Below are 22,055 nucleotides of genomic sequence, written 5' to 3'. Positions count from 1 at the left end.
CACAGGAATAAAAGGCACAATATAAGGAATATAATCAATGATACTGTAATAGCTTATGGTGAGCATAGCATAACATAGAGTTGTTGAATCACAATGTTGTACACCTGAAACTAATGTAACGTTGTGTGTTAATTATACTTCAGTTAAAAAAAAAGATTTTGAGGTGTTCCACAGTTAAAAAGAAAAATAAAACAGAATATGGAAATAAAATGAAGAAAATCTAAAAGAACTCCCAGAAAATGATTTGAAAGAGAAGAGATATAGGGTAACAGGAACTCAAGATAAATTGGCTATTAAAATTGAGCATCGGGACACCTGGGTGGCTCAGTAGGTTGAGCATCAGACTTCGACTCAGGTCATGATCTCGCAGCTTGTGAGTTCGAGCCCCGTGTATGGCTCTGTGCTGACAGCTCAGAGCCTGGAACCTGCTTCAGATTCTGTCTCCCTCTCTCTCTGTCCCTCTCCTGCTCATGCTCTGTCTTTCTTTCAAAAGTAAATAAACATTTAAAAAAAACTTAAAAAAAATTGAGCATCAGATTTACTGGGGAGAAAACATTCCAGGTTAAAGAATATAAATGATTGCCTTTTCCTGTCCCTAAATCTTAATCTATAGGATACTCATAGCAGTGTAATAACAGAGAATCTCCAAACTCTAAATATGTACTTTTTTCATTACTATGTTATTTGACTATTGGAAAACCCTAACCCAAACAGTGTATGTCCAGGACTCCCGGCAATCAGGACATGAATCTCAAAGAAACCGAATTCATTCTGCCTCCTGTTTGTTTCCTCATTCGATTTTTCAGAAAATTCTGAAGGTCATGGAGGTGGAGATGGAAAACATACCAAAAATTAACAAGATGTTAGAATTCAAAGCTATAAAGGTCACGTATATATAATGTGGTATTGATAGCACACTAGATTTATACACTGATATTTCTAGAAATACCATCCTCAAGGAAGACTTTTAAATTTTATTAATTTGATGCTTCTGAACACAATAAAATAAACATAAAACATTCCAGTTAATTTGTAAGGGAAAACGAATTCAGGGAGGTGGAAACACATAGGAAAGGTATGTACATTTAGGCAGATACTCTTGCTTCCGTTATAGGTTAATGATTATGAACATATTTGCGCTGCAGTGAGACGTTTTACACCATTTCTAGTCTGAATGCGTCAATATTTTATCTAAAATGAGTAAGGTGTCATGAAGATAAAGTAGCAAAAATGTACTTGAGGTTAGAAATGATTATACCCATCACACAAACATATTTATCTGTTTCCCTTAGGACATGTTGCCTCTTTTCTTTTGCAAAGCTTTCATGAGATCGGACATGAAATCTTGCTCTCCGCTCCCTACTCCACCAGGTGGTCCTGGATTCTCTTTCCTCTTCGGGGGAGCGGGAGGTCTTTTGCTGGCAACGGGGGGCGGCTTCGGAGAGTTGAGTGCAGGTGGGGGCGGGGGCGGGGGCGGTAATGATAACCCAGCATCCCCTGCAAACGACGGCGGTGGGGGAGGCACGAAGTCCGGGGGCCCTTCGTTAAAATCGGGGGGCGGCGGAGGGAGCTCCTCGTCGTCCTCCAGGGGCGGTGGCGGCGGGGGTGGTGGCAGAGAGTCGTCGGGCGGCGGCGCAGGGAAGCCGCTGCTCATGCCCTTGGCCCTGGGGGTTGTCGCTGGGCTGCCGCAGATGTCTGAAGACCTTCGCACGGGAGGGGGCGGTGGCAGGCTGGACTTTGGAAGGTGATGGGCCCTGGGTGTTCCTGGGTCGTGGTTACCAAGAGCTGGCTTCTTGTCCTTCAACAGAGCAACCACAGCATATTTCCATTGAAAGGTGAGGTCTTGCTGATTTGGGCAGTGTCTGCTTCCCGAGGGGCGGGGGGGCCTCCACTCCTCAGGCCAATTCTACAAGTTGTTCATGAGCTAGCTCATGTTTGCTGTGAGTAAGGAGAATGACTCCAAATGGCCTCTAACATTATTACCAATAATAACGTTATTTAATGCTAGCCTACCATGTCTTCTTTGGTAAATCGAAGACTTAGTCCTATCCAATGAGGTGTTTATTAGATTAGAGATGTATCTCCTCCCAACCAACCACCTTATAGGGGACTAATCCATGTCTTTAAAAGAGCTTTAGTGATAAGGAGTTTAGCTCCTTGTGTGGTTACTTCAGGTTTTACCTACCCTAAGCTCAGCCTAAGGAAACTCAAAATGGAAGCAAAATGGCTCTCCTGGAATTCCCACTCATGCCCTGGTTCCCAAGACAAGCCACTAGGGTCCTAGACATATGCAGCCATACCATTTTTCTTGGTCTGAGTTGAGCAGGTTGTGAAGCTCAATTGTCAGAAGCAGGTGTCTGTGAAGTTATTTTCCTTTTGTACCATACCTCCAGTGGCAGAGAGCTGATTAGGAAGCTTCCCGAAACTGTCCCCAAATCTCCTGGCTGAGATGTCCTCCTCTTATAGCACAAGGATGATGTACTTTAGGCTACAGGTAATCTTTGTACAAATCTGAGCACAAAGAAGACTCTCCTATGATAGAACTGCCTGCCTTTTCTTGCATCAGTGATTGCTGGCATGCTGAGAACAAAGAAACCTTTGCCCATGACTGTGGGCTACCAGGGAGAAACCAATTATATGCTTCACTCCCTCTGACCTAACAGCTTCAAGGGAGGTGGTGGGTGGACCAAGAATTCACACATCTGGTCCATAGTCTTAGATTTACCTTTTGTGAACTGTGTCAAAGTTGGCTGGCTGATCAGGTATAAATCAAGCATCATAATCTTTACTATTTCTGTCTCAAGGTTATGTTCATATTATATGAGCTAAAGGTGTGGCTGGGTTCTGCAGAGTAAGATTACACTGCACGTGCTGCCGGGCAGAAACCACAATACCGAACTTGGCCAAAGGCTAACAGAGGCGCAGTCCTTCTGCCAACGGTGGAAATCGATGATAGTAAATTACGTTTATATAATGCAACTTCCCCAGGGATTCCAGGCAGCTTAGCTGAATCCCTCTGTGTCAGTGATAATTATCATTGCAATTTACAATTTATCAGGCTTTCACTTTCTTTTTTTTTTTCTTTAACAACCTCTTACCACTGACGATTAAATTTAGAAGTTTTTTTTTTTTTTCCTAACAAAGTGCCTTATGATTGAGTTTTCTATTTTATTTGGTTTATTTGCTTAGCACAATAAACTAATTGACTAGTGATGTAATTAAAAAAAATTTCTGAACAGGCAGTTTGGGAACTGATGTTCACACAAGGTGAAGTGATTTCTATTTTGGGGTCCTTTTGTTGCTTTCAGCATTTTAGAGTGTTTCTCTTTGGTAGGCATTACAGGAGCCATGGAAATAATAATCACTGCAAGCACAGTGTATGATGTCAGACTTGAGAAGCTAATAATACTAGAGTAATACAACTTTTAACGGTCTACAATGGTTTTCAAAAATTGTAAGAAATTCAATAAATACAGGATTTAATTGCTCCCACCACTGACTGATGGACAAAATCAAAGGGGAGAATGAAGTGAAAAATTACAGAAGGCACAATTATTTAAGGTTGTTTTGAATCACATATGGAAAATATTCAACAGAATAGTAAGTTGAGATGTTACCAATTAGGCTAGTAACTAGATTACAGCTTTCAGCTATAATTTTTAGATAAATTTAAATGAATCTTCATTAATCTCCTTTACTGAAAAAAAAATTATGGAGAATGCTATGTCAATTTGGCTAGTATTTTAAAATGTGTTTTCTTCTCCATCACCCTGAGGATGTATGCAGAACATTAACAGAAAAATATAAAATGCACATTTTATAACAGAACCCTTTTAGTAGTCTTCTAATCTGGTTTCGGGGATTTTCACATTTAATATAGGGCTTCTGACTAACTGGTTGCTCTAATTTATTCAGGAAAAAAAACTCCCAAGGGTTTAAAACTCAGGTGCCACTTTCAGAATGTTAAAATCACTTGCCTACATCAAGAAAAGCCCTTCAGTCAAAATCAATGGAGCTAAATTAAAAATATTTACCAAGCCTTAGCATTAAAAAAAAAAAATTCTTACATTTTTCTGAAGCAATGTGGTAACAGTTGGTTTTAACTTTCCATTCTAGCCTGCATAACTTTAAGATTAAAAAACCCACACAATTACCTAAATGAAATTATCGTGACTTCTTAGTAGTTGGAACTAGATTTTCTCTTTTCGGAGGAGCAGTTATTGGACACTGCTAATGGTTTAGAATACGGGCTTACTGGAGACAGTCTGAGAATGACGTCCAGTCACTCTCTGGTCTTACCTTAATAGTTTCTGCCTGCCTCTGGGCTTCTTCAAGAACTGCATTTACAGAATGTGCAGCCTGGGGAATCTGCCCATTGGCCTGGGTGGTGCCTGCTTTAGGTCCTGAAGGGGAGAATAAAGACAAGAAGAGTGGGCAAGGCATATTCAGCATTCTTGTGAGTTCCTCTAAAAATACAGTTTCTATTTCCAAAGCAAAAGACAAGGAATTCTAGGTATACAGGCCTTACAGAAAGTCTGAGGTTCTATGGCAACACTTCATGAGATTCAGCAAAGGTTCAGGAAGGTGAATGCTTTATGTAGGCTATGACATCTCGATTAACTAGGGGCCTAGATAATGGTATGTTCTGTTTTCAAAAGCCTTTTGACAACTGGAGAATAACTGAAAAACTTTTTAAAAATTCCAGTTGCTGAAGATTTTTCTGAACCCTATGTTTCAGGGTGCCTGGGTGGCTCAGTCAGTTAAGCATCCTTCTTGGTTTCAGCTCAGGTCATGATCTCATGTTTCATGGGATTGAGCCCCACGTCAGGCTCTGTGCTGCCAGCATGGATCCTGCTTGGGATTCTCTCTCTCCCTCTCTTTCTGCCCCCCCACCCTTATGCATGCACTTTCTCTCTCTCTCAAAAATAATAAACACTTGAAACGTATGTTTCCAGTTTCATACCATGCTGTGTATAGGAACAACTTTTAAACATTATTCTCAACAAAAAAGTAGGATGGGCACAAAAATAGAAGACACAGGGGATTGAGTAAAATGTGCAGACCCCTGAGATACCCTGGAATAGGTTTTTTTCCCAGCAAGTCATGATAAGCACTTATCTTATTTTCTTCCCTTTTAATTTACCCTTTGGCACAAAAGTGAGGCTTAACTGAGGTTTTGCAGTTTTGAGGGAATCTGATAGATTTCATTGGATGTATGTGGATCTCTCTGGGTCCTTAGAGAACATCCTGGAGAAGACGGCCATGCCTCCACACACAAAAGACATTTCTCCAATGACCAAACTGCCACCCAGCCCACGACATGAGGTCTTGCCACTGAGTGAACTCAGAGGTTCCTTTAGCTATGCCCATTGCCTGCTATTCTGTCAAATATTTATGAGATGGCCGTTTGCTTGCTTCTTTAAATATTTTTCCAGTAGTTTGAGAAACCCATTCATCTACATAACAACTCAGAGAAGGCTATTAAGGACATGACATTGGGAAGAGGGGAATGTTTGATGAGGAAGAGGATATCAACAGGGCCTAAGGTATCTCTCTGCAAATTATTAAGTACCAAATGAAAAATCTGCACAGGAGAGATATTGGACAACACATTAACGAAGTGGTCAAAATGAATGTTTCCAACGAGGGGCAAACAGATGTCATATGTGTCTGATTGTGATAACCTGAGGACATGTGGCCCTCATGCAGTATTCTCACCAAAAATGCACTGTCTGAAATGAATCATAAGGAAACATCAGACACATCCAAATTGAGGGAATATGGATGTGATTTAGATAAAAATATCCTATCAATATTGAATACTAAATTTCCTGGATTTGCTAACTGTACTATGGTTCGTAAGAGAACAGCCTTGATTTTTAGGAGTCACAAAGGGAAGACTTAGGGGCAAAGGTGTATGATAGATTCAATCTACTCTCAAGTGGTTCAGAAAAAAAAATGTCTTTGGATAACATAGGGAGAAGCGGGAGTGGGGAGAGAGAAATGATAAAGCAAATATGGCAAACACTCAATACTGGAGATCTGGGTAAAGGGTACATGAAGGCTTTATGTACTATTCTTGCAACTTTTCTGTGTTTGAGATGATTTCAGAATGAAAAAAGGTATTCGTGTCCGTTTATGCAATTGAAATATTAGAACAGGCTAGAATTGCTTTCTCTCCTGTCAGTGTTTTAATGATAAAATCCATGTCCCTTGTTCAGCAAGGACAGCCACCTCGTTCTGAGTGGAGCTGTTGAAACGTACATGATGTGCCATGTAAATGTGCATTTCTCTCACTCTAAGGCTTATTAAATGTCTCTGATTAGTCACAGCTTTGTTCTGGAGGTCGGGAAGCAACAGGCCTAAACATCTTTAAGCTTTAGAATGTTTCTATTTAAGATTTTTTGTAAGACTTTGTGCACCGTACCATCGTGCCTAGCAGATTTAAACATCTGAGATTCCAAAGTGCTCTATCTTCTCATTTCCTTTGGGCTATTTATTCTCTTTCTCCTTCGTCTTATACATATTCAAATCCTTTCTTTATCTATAAACACCTTTGCATTTGTGCAAAGCACAAATTTGTGCAAGCAGAGACTAAATCTGAATACTGAAGACCATTGGGGGAAATTCTTTTGAAGGGCAAAAATTATATTTTCTTTTTGCTTCTTTTGTCCAAACACATACACAGGCTGATTTCCCAGCAACATAGTGTGTATTTTTATGTAAGTAGGATGACCTGGTCTTTGTCGGTGAGAACAAACAGATAATAATAATAATCCTAAATGTTCCAAGCTGCTGTCTTCCTATTTACCAGGAAATCCAGTCTTTCCCATGGGCTCTCTGCCCCATCCTGGGACAACTGATGTGTGCCCACATACCCCATATATTCTGCAGGTGCCACTGACTGGGATCCAGGTTGTTCTGTCACTGTGTTAACAGTCCCAGCTGTCAAGTGGCAAGCCTCTCCCACTGTCTCTCTAGGAGTCCCTGGAGGAATTATAGGTGGGAAGTTTATTAAACAAATATGAGCCCACGAACCATGAGATCATGACCTGAGCCGAAGTCAGACACCCAACTGACTCAGCCATCCAGGCGCCCCCCACCTCCCTCGTTCTTAACCCATGTGGTTTGTGAAAGGCTGACCCTACCACTTGATCTGGCAAATCAGAAGACAGCATGCTCCTGGGTACAGTGAGACTGTTAGGGACAGGCATGAAACAGAGCCCTCCCAGAATTTTTTCAGAGATGGGGGCATCCTCTTTGTACTACGATTTCTGGCTGTGTGAGAAATGTAAGCCTGGAGAGTCAGTGACAGTCCTTGACATCTCAGGGGGACAGTGCCTAAAGAAACAGTATCTTGACGACATCACTTACATCCCTGGGTCCTTCTATACCTGAAAGCAGCCTACCCACAGACCTCCTAGTTTTGTGCATTAATAAATCTCTCCCCATCACTCTTTGTTGCTTAAACCAGACAGAGTTAGACTGCCATATGTCAATTGCCATATGAAGGGTCTGGACTAAAAATAGTTGTAAAGTCATAAAGTGATTTAATAAGTACTAAAAAAAACCCTCTATGGCTCTTCTCTAATAGGAAAATAAAAGCTGCCATTCATCAAGAACGAATTACTTGTTAAGCACTTTGGATACAGAACGTCTCCATGTTTTTCAGTTGGGAAATCATAGCAGAAACACTTCATGATTTCTTTCAGTATCTAGGAGAACAGATACTAAACTAATAATCACAAAGATTATTATGACTGGCTTATAAAGGACAATTCATTGTAGACCCAAGGATAGGAAGGAATTAGCTACATGAAAGAAAAAACCATCACAAACAGAGGTAATAACATCTGTGAATTCCCTAAGAAAAGATGGTGCTTGAGCCTTTGAAGAACTAGGAAGAACAACTGGCCCACGTGACAGGAACAGGAAGACACGGGTGGAGAAAGAGGCAGGAGAGCTGGGCAAGGCTCATATTATACAGGCTTAGTTGGCCTTGCTAAGGATTTGGGACTTTATCTAAGAGCAGTGGGAAGCTTCTGAAGGGCTACCCACAGGGGAGAAATCATATTTACATTTAAAAAGGTGAGTCAAGGAGAGAGAAAAGCCTGCAAATGCAGGGAGTTGAGTTGGAGCACCGCCAGAGGAGGCCAAGTGAAAGATCATGGAAGTTGGGATTTGATGACAATGGAGATGAACAGATCTGGACAGATTTGACCAATATTTAGAGGGTAGAATCAATAGGAATTGGAGGTGATTGGATTTGGGCATGAGTGAGCTTTTCTTCCATGTGTCCTGCATGAGCAATTGGGCAGACGATGGTATTATTTACAAAAACTGAGAACAACAGTGGGGGAGCAAGTCTGGAGGGTAAGATGAGGAGTCAGTTTTACAGACATTGAGTCTGATGTATCCAAGTGAAGCCACTGAGCAGACAGCTGGATACATGGTTTTGCAGGTCAGCAGAGAAGTCTGGGTTCGATTTATATATTTGTGGGTGGTCAGCACATAGATGGTGCCAGGAGTGGATTTAGACCACTTAGAGGGGCTGTCAATGAGAAAAGAGTTAGGATTGATTGACGAGGCTGTGGGCAATTTAAGGTGGGGTAGAAGAGTGAGTAGAGGAGGTTAGAAAAGAGTGACAATAGCAGTTGGGGGTACGATGAGAGGTCTGGAGCATGTGCTATCTTTTTTTTTTTTAAGTTTATTTATTTTGAGAGAGAATGCACGTGTGCATGAATTGGGGAGGGGCAGAGAGAGAGAGAGGAAGACAGAGGATCCGAAGTGGGTTCTGAGCTGACAGCAGAGAGCCTGATGTGGGGCTTGAACTCACCAACTCTGAGATCATGACCTGAGCTGAAGTCGGACAATAACCGACTGAGCCACCCAGGTGCCCCAAATGTGTACTATCTTGAAAGCCAATAGAGGAGACTGTTTCAAGGAGGAATGTGTTGATGCTGCTGAAAGGTCAGAGAAGAACAGGGGTTTATAATAGTTGCATTTAGCAGCCTAGAGGCCACTGGTGGGATTAGCAAGAGCATTCTCCATAAGGCATTAGAGGCAGAAGCTTGACTGAAATTGGTGGCAGAGTCAGTGAGGGTAGAGAAGTGGAGGCAGCAAATGTAGTCTACCCTTTAAAACAGTTTGGTTGTCAGGTGGGGCAATAGCTGGAGGGAGGTGTGGAGTCATAGGAGGGTTTTAAAACTTATTTGTTTGGAGAAGGGAACAATGATAAGGACTCAGTAGAGCAGAAGAGAATGCAGAAGAGGATGGTATAATAAAGTATCTGTCGAGTCTTTGTCCTGAATTCCCGGCACAGAACTTCTAAAACTTTTGGTATTTCCAAAGTGACTGGGATATCTTTGCTATTCAGTGAACCCCTAGGATCACATCTGAGTTTATGCTAACAAGATGGGTTGGGATGTGGGCTGGTTATCAGAAAGATGAACCAAGTGATTAGAGGGTTGGGGCTTTGGGCTAATTGAACCTCTGGGGAGGGGACTGAAATCAATCATGTGGTCAATAAGAGGACAAAGAAGTTCTGCAGCCAGGACCCTCCTAGACCTTGTGCTATGCATGTGTCTCTTCATTTGGCTGGTCCTGATATGTATCCCTTATGATAAAATCGTAATAATAAGGATAGCACTTTTCTGAGTTCTGTGAGTCATTCTAATCAACCAGAACTAGTGGGAACCCCTGAAATTGTAGCCAGGAGGTCAGATGTGTGGATGACATAGGAAGAAAGGCAGCTTTGTTGGGGACAGTGCCCTTGGTCTGAGCTAACTCCACTGGTGGGTGTCAGAGTACTGCAAAACATCAGCTGGTGTTGGAATAGGGACCAGGGCATGCATGGAAGGAATGGCCCTTGTTAGGATGTAACAGAATGGATGCGACTAGGATGGGTGCAGACGCAGGTAAGTTGTTGGTTTTAGTGGTGGGGAGTCAAAGGAGTTCCCATTTGATGGTTCCTTTGCTGAGAGTGAAAGATTTGGGGGTTGGAAATCTGAGGAGAGTGAAGAACATCCAAAACAATGAGAAACTAGGAGATTACGTTGACTGGAACAGGTTTGCTATTGACATTTGGGACTGGAAAATTTTTTGTTGTGTGGGGCCTATCCTATGCATTGTAGGAGGCAGCATTCTTAGCCTCTACCCATTAGATGTCACTGGCATTTCCCCCAAGGTGTGACAACCAAAAATGTTTCTAGACATTGCCAAATGTTCCCCAGAGGTCAAAGTCATCCCTGGCTGAAGACTGCCAGTCTACAGAAACACAGTGAGATCAATAGGCAGTATTAAGTGTCCAGTTGTGGGTGATGTCCAAAGCTCTGTGGTGGAATCACTTGCTTCCTCTTTCTTTTTGGTGACCAGCCCCCATCCTAAAGGTACCTATGGGCCTCCACCCAGGGGAGTGAGCCAGATATGCCTCCCACAGAGCCCAGGAGTCTTTACTGGAAAGGAAACCAATGACCCTGGGAGAGATGCCCTAGATGGTTTCAGGATGCCTCACCCCAAAGAGTGAAAGGGGAAGCTTGACAGCCAAGAACTTTTAAGTGGTGTTTCACTCCCAAGCTGAAGACTCACAGAATTAGGAAACCCAACTCTCAACCAACCTCGGCAACCCTTTGTTTAGTAACTCAATAAACATTTACTATATGCCAGGCTTTTAAGCTCTGGGAACACAATGTGTGGAACATGGTGAAATGGTCCTTTGTCCTTTCAAGACTTAAGAGTCTGGTAGAGAAAACAGGCACCAAATGAGTTAATGGATATACAAAATGATTACACGTTGTGGTAAGTGCTCTGCAGAAAACAGTTTTATTCAGCATAGACACTTCCGGAAACTCATTGTTCACAGAGCAGCCAGGCTGGACACATCTAATGGAAATATTTTTAAATGTTGGGTTAAATCTACCTTATTGCACCTTCCACACTTTTAAGCTGCTTTTACCCTTTGAGCAGCAAAGAATACACATACTAACCTTATGTTAGGACCGTTCTTTAACACTGAAAAACAATGACCAGAACTTTTCTGCTGTAAATGGTGCCAGTTCTTTCAACCATTAGTTATCATAAAGACAATGTGTGTAAATTGTAGCTCAGCCGCTGACAAGATGCTGGGTACATGCTTCTCCCAGCTTCAGTTTCCTCAGCTGAGGAGCGCAGATGATAATCTATACTTTGCAGGGCTGTTGGAAGAATCAGAGCGAGTATATGTAAAGCAATGCATTGTACCCTCTTCATCTCTCAGTGTTCTGTCCTCCTTAAAAATATACGCAAGAAGCTGTTATGTTATTATAGAATGTGATATCCAGGATTGGGTACAAGGCTCTGGCCATGATATCACTGATCTCGTCCTTTGGGTGGGCTGTCTGCCGGGTGCTAGTGGAGCTTTGGACAAATATAACCTTTAAACTCTGATGAGACACAGTACTCGACCAGCTCACCCTACACTGGTGATCGCCATCCTATCCATGAGCGTATCACGAGAAAAGTGGTCGAAGCTTTGCTTAAGAATCACTTCTGAAGAAATAGATCCAGGTGTGTGGAGATCTTGAGCCTGACCATCAGAAGGGAAACGTACACAGTGCCAACAAAGTTCTGTTTTTACAAAATGTATTGTGTAAGTTTGAACATGAGCTCTGAGCTCTGAACAGGTGTGAGAATTTCTTCTCTGCACGGTACCTGTGGCAGGTGGGGCTGGTGGAACTGCACCGACAGTACTCAGGTTCGTCCGAGAGGCGAGCCCAGCCCTCTCCAGAGCCCGCTGATAGTTATCATAGAGAGTCTTCCCGTACTGGGGAGAGAACACAAAAGAAGCAAGAGAGGAATCCATTTATCCCAGATTCTGCACTTGATTGCAATATACGTACTGAGAAAAAAAAAGTACTTTGTAGCTACTCTTTTCACTCTTTTCTGGAGTTTTTTTAGTGTAAGGATTTCAACAAAACATCCACAAATCATTTTTTTTCACATGTTAAGTAATTTTCCAGATTGGCAGAGTCAGTTAATACTTTCATACCCAGACATTAGAGGAGAGCTTTCGCAACGTGATTTTGAGTACATAAGTCTTCATATAAATCTACCAGTTTCCACATCGTGTTTCTTAATTACACACGACACATGCAAAGCTCTCCAAGAGTACATGAAGGTCTGAGAAGTCTCATGGGAGAGTAAACCCTGATTCTCAGGTCATTGGAGAGGTCCGTGTTTCTATCACTCCCCACTATTAAAAAAACCCCCAATGGGCAAATAAATGAGATAGTATCTTCAGCTCTGATTCACGGAGAATGGGTCAGCTGTTTCTCAGCAGCACGGAGACTGGACCCACCCAGGTCAGGATGCTGGTATGCAATTCAAGATAGGGTGAGCCCAAATGCTCTCTCACCTTGGCAATCCTTATTCCCATGACCCACTGGTTTAGGGTTCTTGCATCATCACAGCAGAGATATTTGATATACTGGGACTCCTTCTGAATTTGGGGATGCTAGAAAAAAGTAATTTCAAAGACCATTTATAAACTATTAGCACTTTTCAAAAAAAAATTTAAGACTGTAACAATGTTAATTTCCTGATGTGGTGACAAATTGCTACTGGCAGCAATTTCAGGATTAGAAATAGGGGTATTTTTAGAATGGGCTAAATTTTGAAAGGATTTAAGAAATTTGTGACATGATTTATCATAAGCACTTCTTACTGTATTATCCATAGTAATTTTAATTTCTCCTTTTTTTTTTTTTTTTTTTTTTAGCTTTTAAAAGCCTTTGCATATACCACGTCTCCTTTCCCACAAGAAATCCGAATCGTTTCTCCATTTATCAGATAGAGGAACTTCCCTGATGCAATTCTTAAGTCCCAGAATTAATGCTTTGTGACTCCCAACCAGTCCTAGGGATATTTAGGGATATCTCCCCTATCAGGAATTCAGGGTTTCACCTTTTGTTAACTGTCATCTCCTACTCATACTGGCCATCTTGGCCTCTGGATGGGTGTCCCAGGGAAGGAATATTCTATCTATTCTCAAGTGGCAATGGCTTGGGGTGTTGCACTAGGGTCCAAGCCCTCCAGGAGCTCATGGTCAGAGACAGCAGTGACACTGGCAGGCATGAAGAGGGGAGAGAGACACTGGTCTCTGGTCACCAGATCACCTGGGCCCCTCTTCCTTAATCCTTGTTGCCTCTGTAATTTCTGTTGTGTGTGTCTGTCTCTGATAGACTGGGTGCTCCGTGAGGGTGGGGACCATGTCTGCCGTTCACTGCTGAAGACCCCCAGTGCTTAGCAATGGCCTGGCATGTGGTCAGTATTCTGGTCTAGAGGTGGAAATAATTGTTGAAGGAAATAATGAACAAAAGCAAGATTTCCTGTTCAGCCAGAAGTGTCATGGGTACAAGGTGAGGGGCAGGCAACCAAATCTAGATTTTAAGATTTGTGCCATGTGAATTTTCATGGGCCTTTATCATTTTTAATAAGTTTTATTATAGAGAAAAATAATTACAAACATAGCCATCATGTGTGCATGCGTGTGTGTGAGCGTGTGTGTGTGTGTGTGTGTGTGTGTGTGTGTGACCAACTCTTCTGCCTCCATCTCAGAGGAGCTTGTTAATCCTGCTAGGACAGGCATAAATTAGTGGTGGTGCACATGAAATGGAGTGCTGACAGAGTGGGAAGCCATCCTCAGTGCGGGAAAGGAGTGGAGCTGACCAGTTCCTCTCTAAGGGTATTGCACACACTACTCCCTTTCACTTTTGCTTCCAGCTTCATCACTGACCTTCAAGGAAATGGCTGTTTTTAAAGCTGATGTAAGCCAGCGACGCTGTGCCTTTAACTTCAGTATGAATCTGAGAAGCAACATCTGGACCAGTCACCCTGCTGATCTAACAACTCATTGATGTTATTGCCCAGAAGGGATAACAAGACCCATACAGACTCTTACGAGCTTGATGAGAGCTTAGTAAGTTTTGGTTTTACAAATGGGAAAACTGAGGCCCAGAGAAGTTACTATATATTTTACCCCATGGTACACTAGAACCTTGGGGGTCTTTTGTCCTACTGCCTAGAATTTCTGTATTTATATTAAGCTATTAGGTCAAAATTTCAAACTTTAAAGATACCACAAAAAAAAAAATCAGAAATTGTAAAGAATTCCTTCTTTTGGCCCTTTGACCCAGTTGAGGAATGTCCACCTTTATACTTTTGTCTTTACATGGACCATTCCCTTGGTTTAGGTCTTTCAGCCCTCAGAATTTGCATCTGTATCACGAAAAATCATCTTAGGTTTTCCGGGGGTGACAGACACCAGGCTGCCCAACGATGCCGGTAGTTCTCCATTCTGGCAGCAGATGGCAGCATACACTTTGTATGGCTGCTGCGCATTTCTTCGTTATTGGGGTTCAGTGCTTCCTCATTAATATAACTGTTAGATTTTAGCTTTACAAATGTTACCCCAATGATCGTTCCCGTTGGAGGCCCTTAAAATTGAAACTATCAACGCGGATAATGTGGCCCAACAGCAAAAACGGATTTGTTACATTAATTAACTGGAAGGTCACATTGATGATAAGTACACTAAGCTGAGGACTTAGTCCCTATATGGAATGTGACATTCCACAAATGCCTGCAGCACTCTCTCCAGCCATAAAATTCACAAAACCAAACCACAGTCCTTGTCTTCCAGCACCAGAAACAAAGCCCCTTAACTTATAACAGTGTTCTTTTTAAAAAAATTGTTTTTAAATGTTTATTTTTGAGAGAGAGACAAAGTGTGAGTGGGGGAAGGGCAGAGAGAGGGAGACACAGAATGTGAAGCAGGCTCCAGGCTCTGAGCTGTCAGCACAGAGTCCAACATGGGGCTTGAACTCACGAACTCAAGATCATGACCTGAGCCAAAGTCGGACGCTTAACTGACTGAGCCACCCAGGCACCCCATAACAGTATTCTTATTGACGGTCATTTAAGAGGGGCAAACATGGGTCTCTTTGGCAGTTGGCTGTTTATAATTTTTCTTAGAAAGCAACTGTTATTTTATTTCTGACACATTTAAAAAGTTGACAATGTTACCTTGGATTTTGGTGTATTAAAATATTTTTCATTTATTTTTTGGTTCATGGCACGTGAGAGCCAGGTTCCCAAGAGCAGACTTTACATCATGTATGCTTGCAGTCAAATGCACAAATCAGCTGTCTGGGTAGAGGTATCCACTTAAACAGCACAATAAATAATTCTTAAGTATGTTATTTATCCAAATAGAGTAAAAGCCATTAAACAAAACGGCTTTTGAGCATAAGAAAGAGGCAAGAACTCTTGAACTTGAGTTCTAACAATGGCTCCTCCTATGGTGATGAGACAGGTGTACAGAACTTGGTTCATTCTCTCCAACATTCTCACTGACCTCCTTACACTACACATACTACAAATGTATACAGGAGACAGCATCCGATGACCTCAAAGGTCTCTTGAAATCCTTAAATTTTATGATTCTAAGATGAGCTAATCTAGTGGGCACGAGGCTCCTTTCTGGCTCTCAGGACATCCTATAGCAAGTAACTGTGCTTGTTTTCCAGTCATGGCTTAGGACCCTGCCGAAGGGTTTACTCCTTAACTGAGCCTTTTGCTGAAAAATTATTTATAAAGGGGTTTAAGGAAAAAATGCTGGTTCAGTACCCCTGGCCAGACTCTTGTGCAACTGGTTTGATTATTCCTGATCATAAACAGAGAGAAGCTCTTGTAGGACATGCTGAAAGGCACACAAAGGTCAGGGCAATTGCAGAACATTACTGTTAAGAGGGATCTTACAGATCCTCTAAAGTGAGGTAACTATGTGTTATAAACAAGAAAACTATGCCAGAGAGGGTAAGTCGTTTGTCCAAGACCAAAGGGAGTGGGTGAACTAAGAGCAAAGCACCTACACATTCACCAAATACCTCTGGGTGCTAAGGAATATGTCCCTCATTAATACAGATAAGGGGCTCACACCATAATTAGGAAGTGGTGGCTGGGGGTGTTGTGGGGGAGACATATGTAAAGAAATATATGATTACCCTATGACATGGTGAGTTTCATAGTAAAAGTTTGAAAACAGAAAATGAGAAAGGCTCATTGGAAGAAGCTATAGCGTACTGTAACACATCTGAGGAACACCTAGAAATTCTGTGTGGCTAACGTCTGGGACCCATGGAAAGAAGAGGCAGAAAATCAGCTCGAGAGAGCCAGAGTCAAGGGCTTGTGTCAAACTTGGATCTGGACGTTGTCCTCTAGGTATCAGACATTTTAAAAGAGCAGAGTGATACAGGCAGCAACTGGCAGCCGTGTGGAAGACGGGCCTGGAGTGACAAGGAAGGACAGACAGAGAGGGCTAGATGAGAGACGTCTCAGATGGAAAATCAGAGTGTGATGATGGACTGGACAAGAAAGGGAACAGGAGGGACTTTTAGGAAGATTTCTCTATTTCTAGCTTGGAAAAGCAGATGGGTATTATGGGTTTAATTGTGTCCCCTGCAAAGATACGCTGCAGTCCTAACTGCTGATACCTGTGATTATGACCTTATTTGTAAATAGGTTCTTTGTAGATGTAATCAAGTTAGGATGGGGTCATGCTTGGTTAGGGTGGGCCCTAATCCAATATGACTGGTGTCCCTGTAGGAAGAGAAGAAACACAAACACATACAGAGAGGAGGGCCATGTGATATAGAGGCAGAGATTGGCATTATGCAGCTACAAGCCCAGGAAGGAGTGCCAAAGACTGCTGGAAATTGTCAGAAGCTAGGAGAGAGGCATGGAACACATTTCCCCTCAGAGCCCTCCAAAAGGAACCGACCCTCCTGACAGCTTGATTTTAAACTTCTGGATTCCTGAACCGTGAGAGCTTAAGTTTCCATTATTTTAAGTCAACCAGTTTGTGGCACTTTGTCATGGCAGCCCATCCTCCCCCCCCCCCTGCCCCCGCCCCAAAACTAATACAGCAGGTGATGGTATCATTCATCTTGATAGGGACTGCAGGAAGGAGTTTATAAGGGTGGAGGGAGGGTTGAATCACCATCTGACAGGTTATGGTTGAAGTGCCCTCAGTGCAGTTACCTCAAGGGTGGGGCTGGGAGAGAAGGTGAGACTGTCAGCTATAGACTGGGAATTATTAGCATACAGATGGCTGTGACTATGACTTCTCAGAGAGAGCACGAGTCTGGTGAGAACAGAATACAGAACCCAGGAGAACATCCCAGAATGTGTGGAAAGAGGAGGAACCCACAGAAATGGAGGAGCAGATGAACAGAGGGGGCTAGGCAGAGGGCTAGAAAATGAGGCAGTTATCACCAATGCAAAAGATGCCAGGAGGACCAGAAGCCTGAGGACTGAAACTGCTGACTGTTCATTGGAAAGTTTTTAAAAAGTTTTTGTTTATTTATTTTGAGGGGAGGAGGGGCAGGGAGAGAGGGGGAGAGAGAGAATCCCAAGATGTCAGTGCTGAGCCCAATTTGGGGCTTGATCTCATAACCTTGAGATCATGACCTGAGATGAAATCAAGAGTGCAGACTTAACTGATGCACACCTCACTGGACACTTTAGTAACAGTTACAGCACAGGAGGGAGGAGAAGCCTGCAGAGTGCAAGCTCCACAGAGAAGTTCTTTGTTTTGTTCACTATATCCCAACCTCCCAGAAAGCAGTTGGCTGGAGAGAAATATTTTGGAATGAATGAGTTTTACTGACAGAATGAAAGTTGAGGACATGGAGGACATATTGGTTTCCCAAGAAGTCTGAGTTAAAGGGAAGACAGAAGCAGACGTTGCTTAAAGGAATAGGGTGGATCAAACTGAGGGAAGTAATTTGGAACCTCCCAAACCAAGGAATATTTGAACGCGTTGTAGCCCAAGAGAAGAATTCTCTGGAGAGAGGTTGAAGATGCTGAAGCAAAACGGAGTCACTGATGGTACGGTCCTAGGGAAGGACTAATGATGGAGGGGGACTGGCCTTGGAGGAGGGAGCCTTTTCCTCTGATGTGCAGAGTTGTGAGGATGATTACTCCATTAGATAAGTTCAGAAGTAAATATGAAGTAAACCAGGGCAACTCAATCCTTCTCTTTTCTGTCTTCTGCAAGTAGAAGGCAAGGTATGCTGAGAAGTTCGTAGATGAGAGACCCTTTGAGAAGAGTGTAGACAATGTCTGGGGACAAGGTAGAAGACGAAGTTGAGTGGGAAGCAGGGAAAAGCTGCTAAAATCTTCTGTGACTGCAGGAGCTGACACAGTTAGCAAAAAGCAGACTCAAGAACCAGAAGTGAGTGGTTTAGCCCAGTTGTATGAGCCCCAAATGTGACATGGCTCTTGAGTAGACTAAGGAAAGGAAGGTGCAGAACTAAAAGAATGTTGACCCTAAATCCTAGCTCTAAGAAGTGACAAAGAAGGGGCACCTGGGTGGTGCAGTCGGTTAAGCGTCCGACTTCAGCCAGGTCACGATCTTGCAGTCCGGGAGTTCGAGCCCCGCGTCAGGCTCTGGGCTGATGGCTCAGAGCCTGGAGCCTGTTTCCGATTCTGTGTCTCCCTCTCTTTCTGCTCCTCCCCCGTTCATGCTCTGTCTCTCTCTGTCCCAAAAATAAATAAACGTTGAAAAAAAATTTTTTTTAAAAAAGAAGTGACGAAGAAACCTGGACAGATTCATTTTAAAGTTTTAGAATCAGAAACAGGAATTCAGGGTAGAAATGCTTCCACTTTTCCTATTTCAAAAAAAATATTATGATACACTTGTGGTTAATTATGGGACACTTAACGTTTTTTTTCCTTAAAAGGAAATATTAACTCAACTTGTTCACAAATCTAAATCAAGGACTTCGTACAACACACCTTTAAAACAAAGCAGTGGTCAGTCGGGGCTTTATATTTCATTTTACACTGAATCCCATAGTAAATGTTGACATTTTCAAACTGTATAAAGCATGCCAGATCTCGAGATGTCTGAAAGAGAAGAGAAAAAAAATCACCTTAACTGAGTTGACAGCTAATAATTTTTCAAGGTCGTCCTTGATGGCACAACTAAGGATTACATTTTAGCAGAAAAATATTGAATTTCGGTAACTTGTTTAAGCATCTATCACGTATAAGTCTTCTAAAAGTCAAGACTGCGTTTTAAGAGGTACATGAGCACACCCAAGACGAAACAGTGTTCCACAAACCCAGAAATGGAGCGAAAGATTATACTGCCGTTCTAGCACCTGCGAGTGGACTCTCAGCAGCAGATCTGAGGTACTGACCTTGAGTCATTGTTATTGATGCAGTCAAGACAAGGTGACTGACCGTCTAGTCGGAAATTCATTTTGGCTTTTGCCATTCTAAGTCAGTGATGGATTTCATGATTGAGCATTAAAAAAGAAAAAGCCCTCTTCAGGATGAACAATAAGAGGTAAATTTGATGCTCAGTAAATTAGCACATACTTCATGCACTTCTCCCTGAGAAAAAGGATTCCTTTCATGCTTTCTCGTTAATGCTGGCAGTGTTGCTATGGAAACAGAAACCTCTCCTCCATGTATAATATGTGTTGTGAGGACTGCAACCTCTAATCTACATATTTGGTTACACTTCCATTACAAATTCGCTCTATTATTGTCTTTTTACCTTCACATTCCATAGTTCTTTACCAGGTTAGTGAATAAAGAATAGAGGGCAGAATTGCTACACCTCAGCGCACAATTAGTCCTTTATATATGGTTGCACGTTTTTTTTTCTTGCAAGGTATTTTCTTCTGGATTTTCAAAGTCTTGTTTTTTTAATTAAAAATATAAAATATATTCATCATAATTTTTAAAAATAATGTATTAGACGTATATATAATAAAATGAAAATCTTCCTCCACACTCTTTTCTCTGGAGGTACCATTGTTAATAGTTTGGAAGTATTCTTCCAAATGCTTCTGGGTGAACATTTATATACATATGTATGTGCAGACACACCCACTTACATACATACATACACATCCACAAATTGAAAAATATGAATGAAATTTTACTATAAATACTGTTCCATGAATTTGTTTTCTTAACATGGGGTCTTTCTATATGTCAAGACATATATGAATGGATAGATACATCGCAGTCATGTAATGGCTGCACAGCATCTCACTGAATAGGTGCAATGATTTACTTAGCCATTCTACCAAAAATGACTAGAGGTTATTGCAATATTTTGCTCTTTCAAAAAATACTGTGCATCTGAGCAAATATTTCCATGGGACAGATTGCTAAATGTGCAGCTGCCATTTCAAAGGGTATTCCCCTTTATATTTGAATAGATGTTGTTAAATTGTTCCCCAATATGGCTGCACTCATTTGTATTCTCACCTCCAGAGCACGACTGTGCCCACTTTTCTTACTCCTGCTAAAATTTGGATATTATCAATATTGTTAATTTTAACAATCCCACAGGAAGAAATATTTCACTTTTTAATTTACATTTCCCTGACTAGTAAGACAGAGCAACTTTTTAATTATTCACTGGCTACTGATATTTCTTTTTCTGTAAATTCTCACTTAATAACCATTGCCATCTTTCTGTGAGTACGTTAGTCTTTTTCTTATTGATTTGTTGAGGTCTTTATATTTTGTGGATAATCATATTTGGTTATACATGCTGAAGTGTACTCTTTGACTCCAGAACTAGTCTTTAACTTCTTCTTTGGTATCTTTGGCTATAAAGAATTAAAAAAAATCTTACACTGTCAAATTTTCTCCTTTATAATTTTGAGCTTCTAGTCTTGCTGAAGGTTTCCCCAACCGTGAATTATGAAAATATTAACCCATGTTTTTTAGAATAAAATTTAAAAGAAAATATAGATAAAAGAAGATTTAAAAATTTTTTCTAAATAGATTTAATCAACCTAGGATTTAATTTGGAACATGGTATGAGGTAGGAAACTACTTTCTCCCAATGGTGATACAATTATTTCACTGCTATTTATTAAATACCACATTCTTTCCCCATTGCTATAAAATGCTCACTTCAATTCCCCTTATATTATCAGATCTCAGCGTTGATCTGTTTTCTCTACTTGTGCTATAGTTTTCATCTAATGTTTTGACATCTGGGAGGAGGGGTTCTACCTCAATGTTCTTCACATTTTTTTTTTTTTTGGAACAGTATCTCTTTCTGATGAATTTTAGAATCAGTCTGTGAACTTCAAGTCAAAAAATCCTATTGAAATTTTTCTTGGGATTTAATATATAGAAAGTTTTGGGGGGAGATTCATATCTTTCCATCTAGCAACATGGTACATTTCTATGTATTCAGTTCTATTTCAGTTCCTTTATTAAATTTTGTATTTTATGCCATATAGGTCTTGAACATTTCCTGTTGAGTTTATTGTTAGGTATTTTGTATTTTTTGTTTCTACTATGCATTAAATAATTCATTATATTTTAATTAGGATATTATCTGTACAAAAGAAAATAATTTCTTGTTTGGTAAATTTATTTGGTCTTAATAGTTTTTCAGTTGAGTGTCTTATATTGTCTGGTAGACAATCATGTCAAGAGTGAATAAAGACAGTTTGGGTCACCTGGGTGGTTGGTTGCTCAGGTTGGTTGCTGACTCTTGATTTTGACTCAGATCATGATCCCAGGGTCATGAGATAGAGCCCTGTATCAGACTCTGTGCTGAGCATGGAGCCTGCTTAAGATTCTCTCTCTCTCCCTCTGTCCCTCTCCCCAACTTGTGCTCTCTCTCTTTAAAATAAAAAAATTTAAAAAAAATTAAAAAAAAAAAAGAATGAATACAGTTTTGCCTCTTCATTTCCAAAAATCCTACTTCTTATTCTTTCTCTTCATTCCTTGGCTCCTTCCTCCATTCCGAGGTTAATGGTAGCAGTGAGAGAAAGTACTCTTGCCCAAAGCCAATGTGTTGTGATAGGTTTATTTATACATCTAATTTACACGTAAATGCCAAAAACATAGCACTTCCAAAATAATTTCTGTGTCAGCTATTACATCCCAGTGTGGGGCCAGAATGAAGGTGGCATAAATGGGAAGGTATCAGTTCTCTAAGACTGACACTAAGTAGGCCCAGTAGCTGCCCT

General features: G+C 41.3%; 1 protein-coding gene across 1 annotated transcript in view; it reads right to left on the bottom strand.

The window, feature by feature from the left end:
• Positions 1 to 954: 954 nt before the first annotated feature.
• The window catches only part of LOC115517974 (amyloid beta precursor protein binding family B member 1 interacting protein), a 98,213-nt gene continuing 77,112 nt past the window's right edge, over positions 955 to 22,055 (bottom strand). Inside the window, exons 10-14 of the mRNA XM_030321130.1 lie at positions 18,835 to 18,945; positions 12,392 to 12,490; positions 11,689 to 11,800; positions 4,300 to 4,403; positions 955 to 1,798 (exon numbers count right to left, since the gene is read on the bottom strand). Coding sequence (XP_030176990.1) covers positions 1,289 to 1,798; positions 4,300 to 4,403; positions 11,689 to 11,800; positions 12,392 to 12,490; positions 18,835 to 18,945 — 936 coding nt within the window. The 3' untranslated portion in view covers positions 955 to 1,288. The remainder of the gene's footprint in view (positions 1,799 to 4,299; positions 4,404 to 11,688; positions 11,801 to 12,391; positions 12,491 to 18,834; positions 18,946 to 22,055) is intronic.

This window comes from Lynx canadensis, chromosome B4 (assembly GCF_007474595.2).
Source record: "Lynx canadensis isolate LIC74 chromosome B4, mLynCan4.pri.v2, whole genome shotgun sequence".
Lineage (NCBI taxonomy): Eukaryota > Metazoa > Chordata > Mammalia > Carnivora > Felidae > Lynx > Lynx canadensis.
The sequence above is the reverse complement of the archived record's forward strand: the minus strand, read 5'-3'. Positions and strand labels throughout refer to the sequence as shown.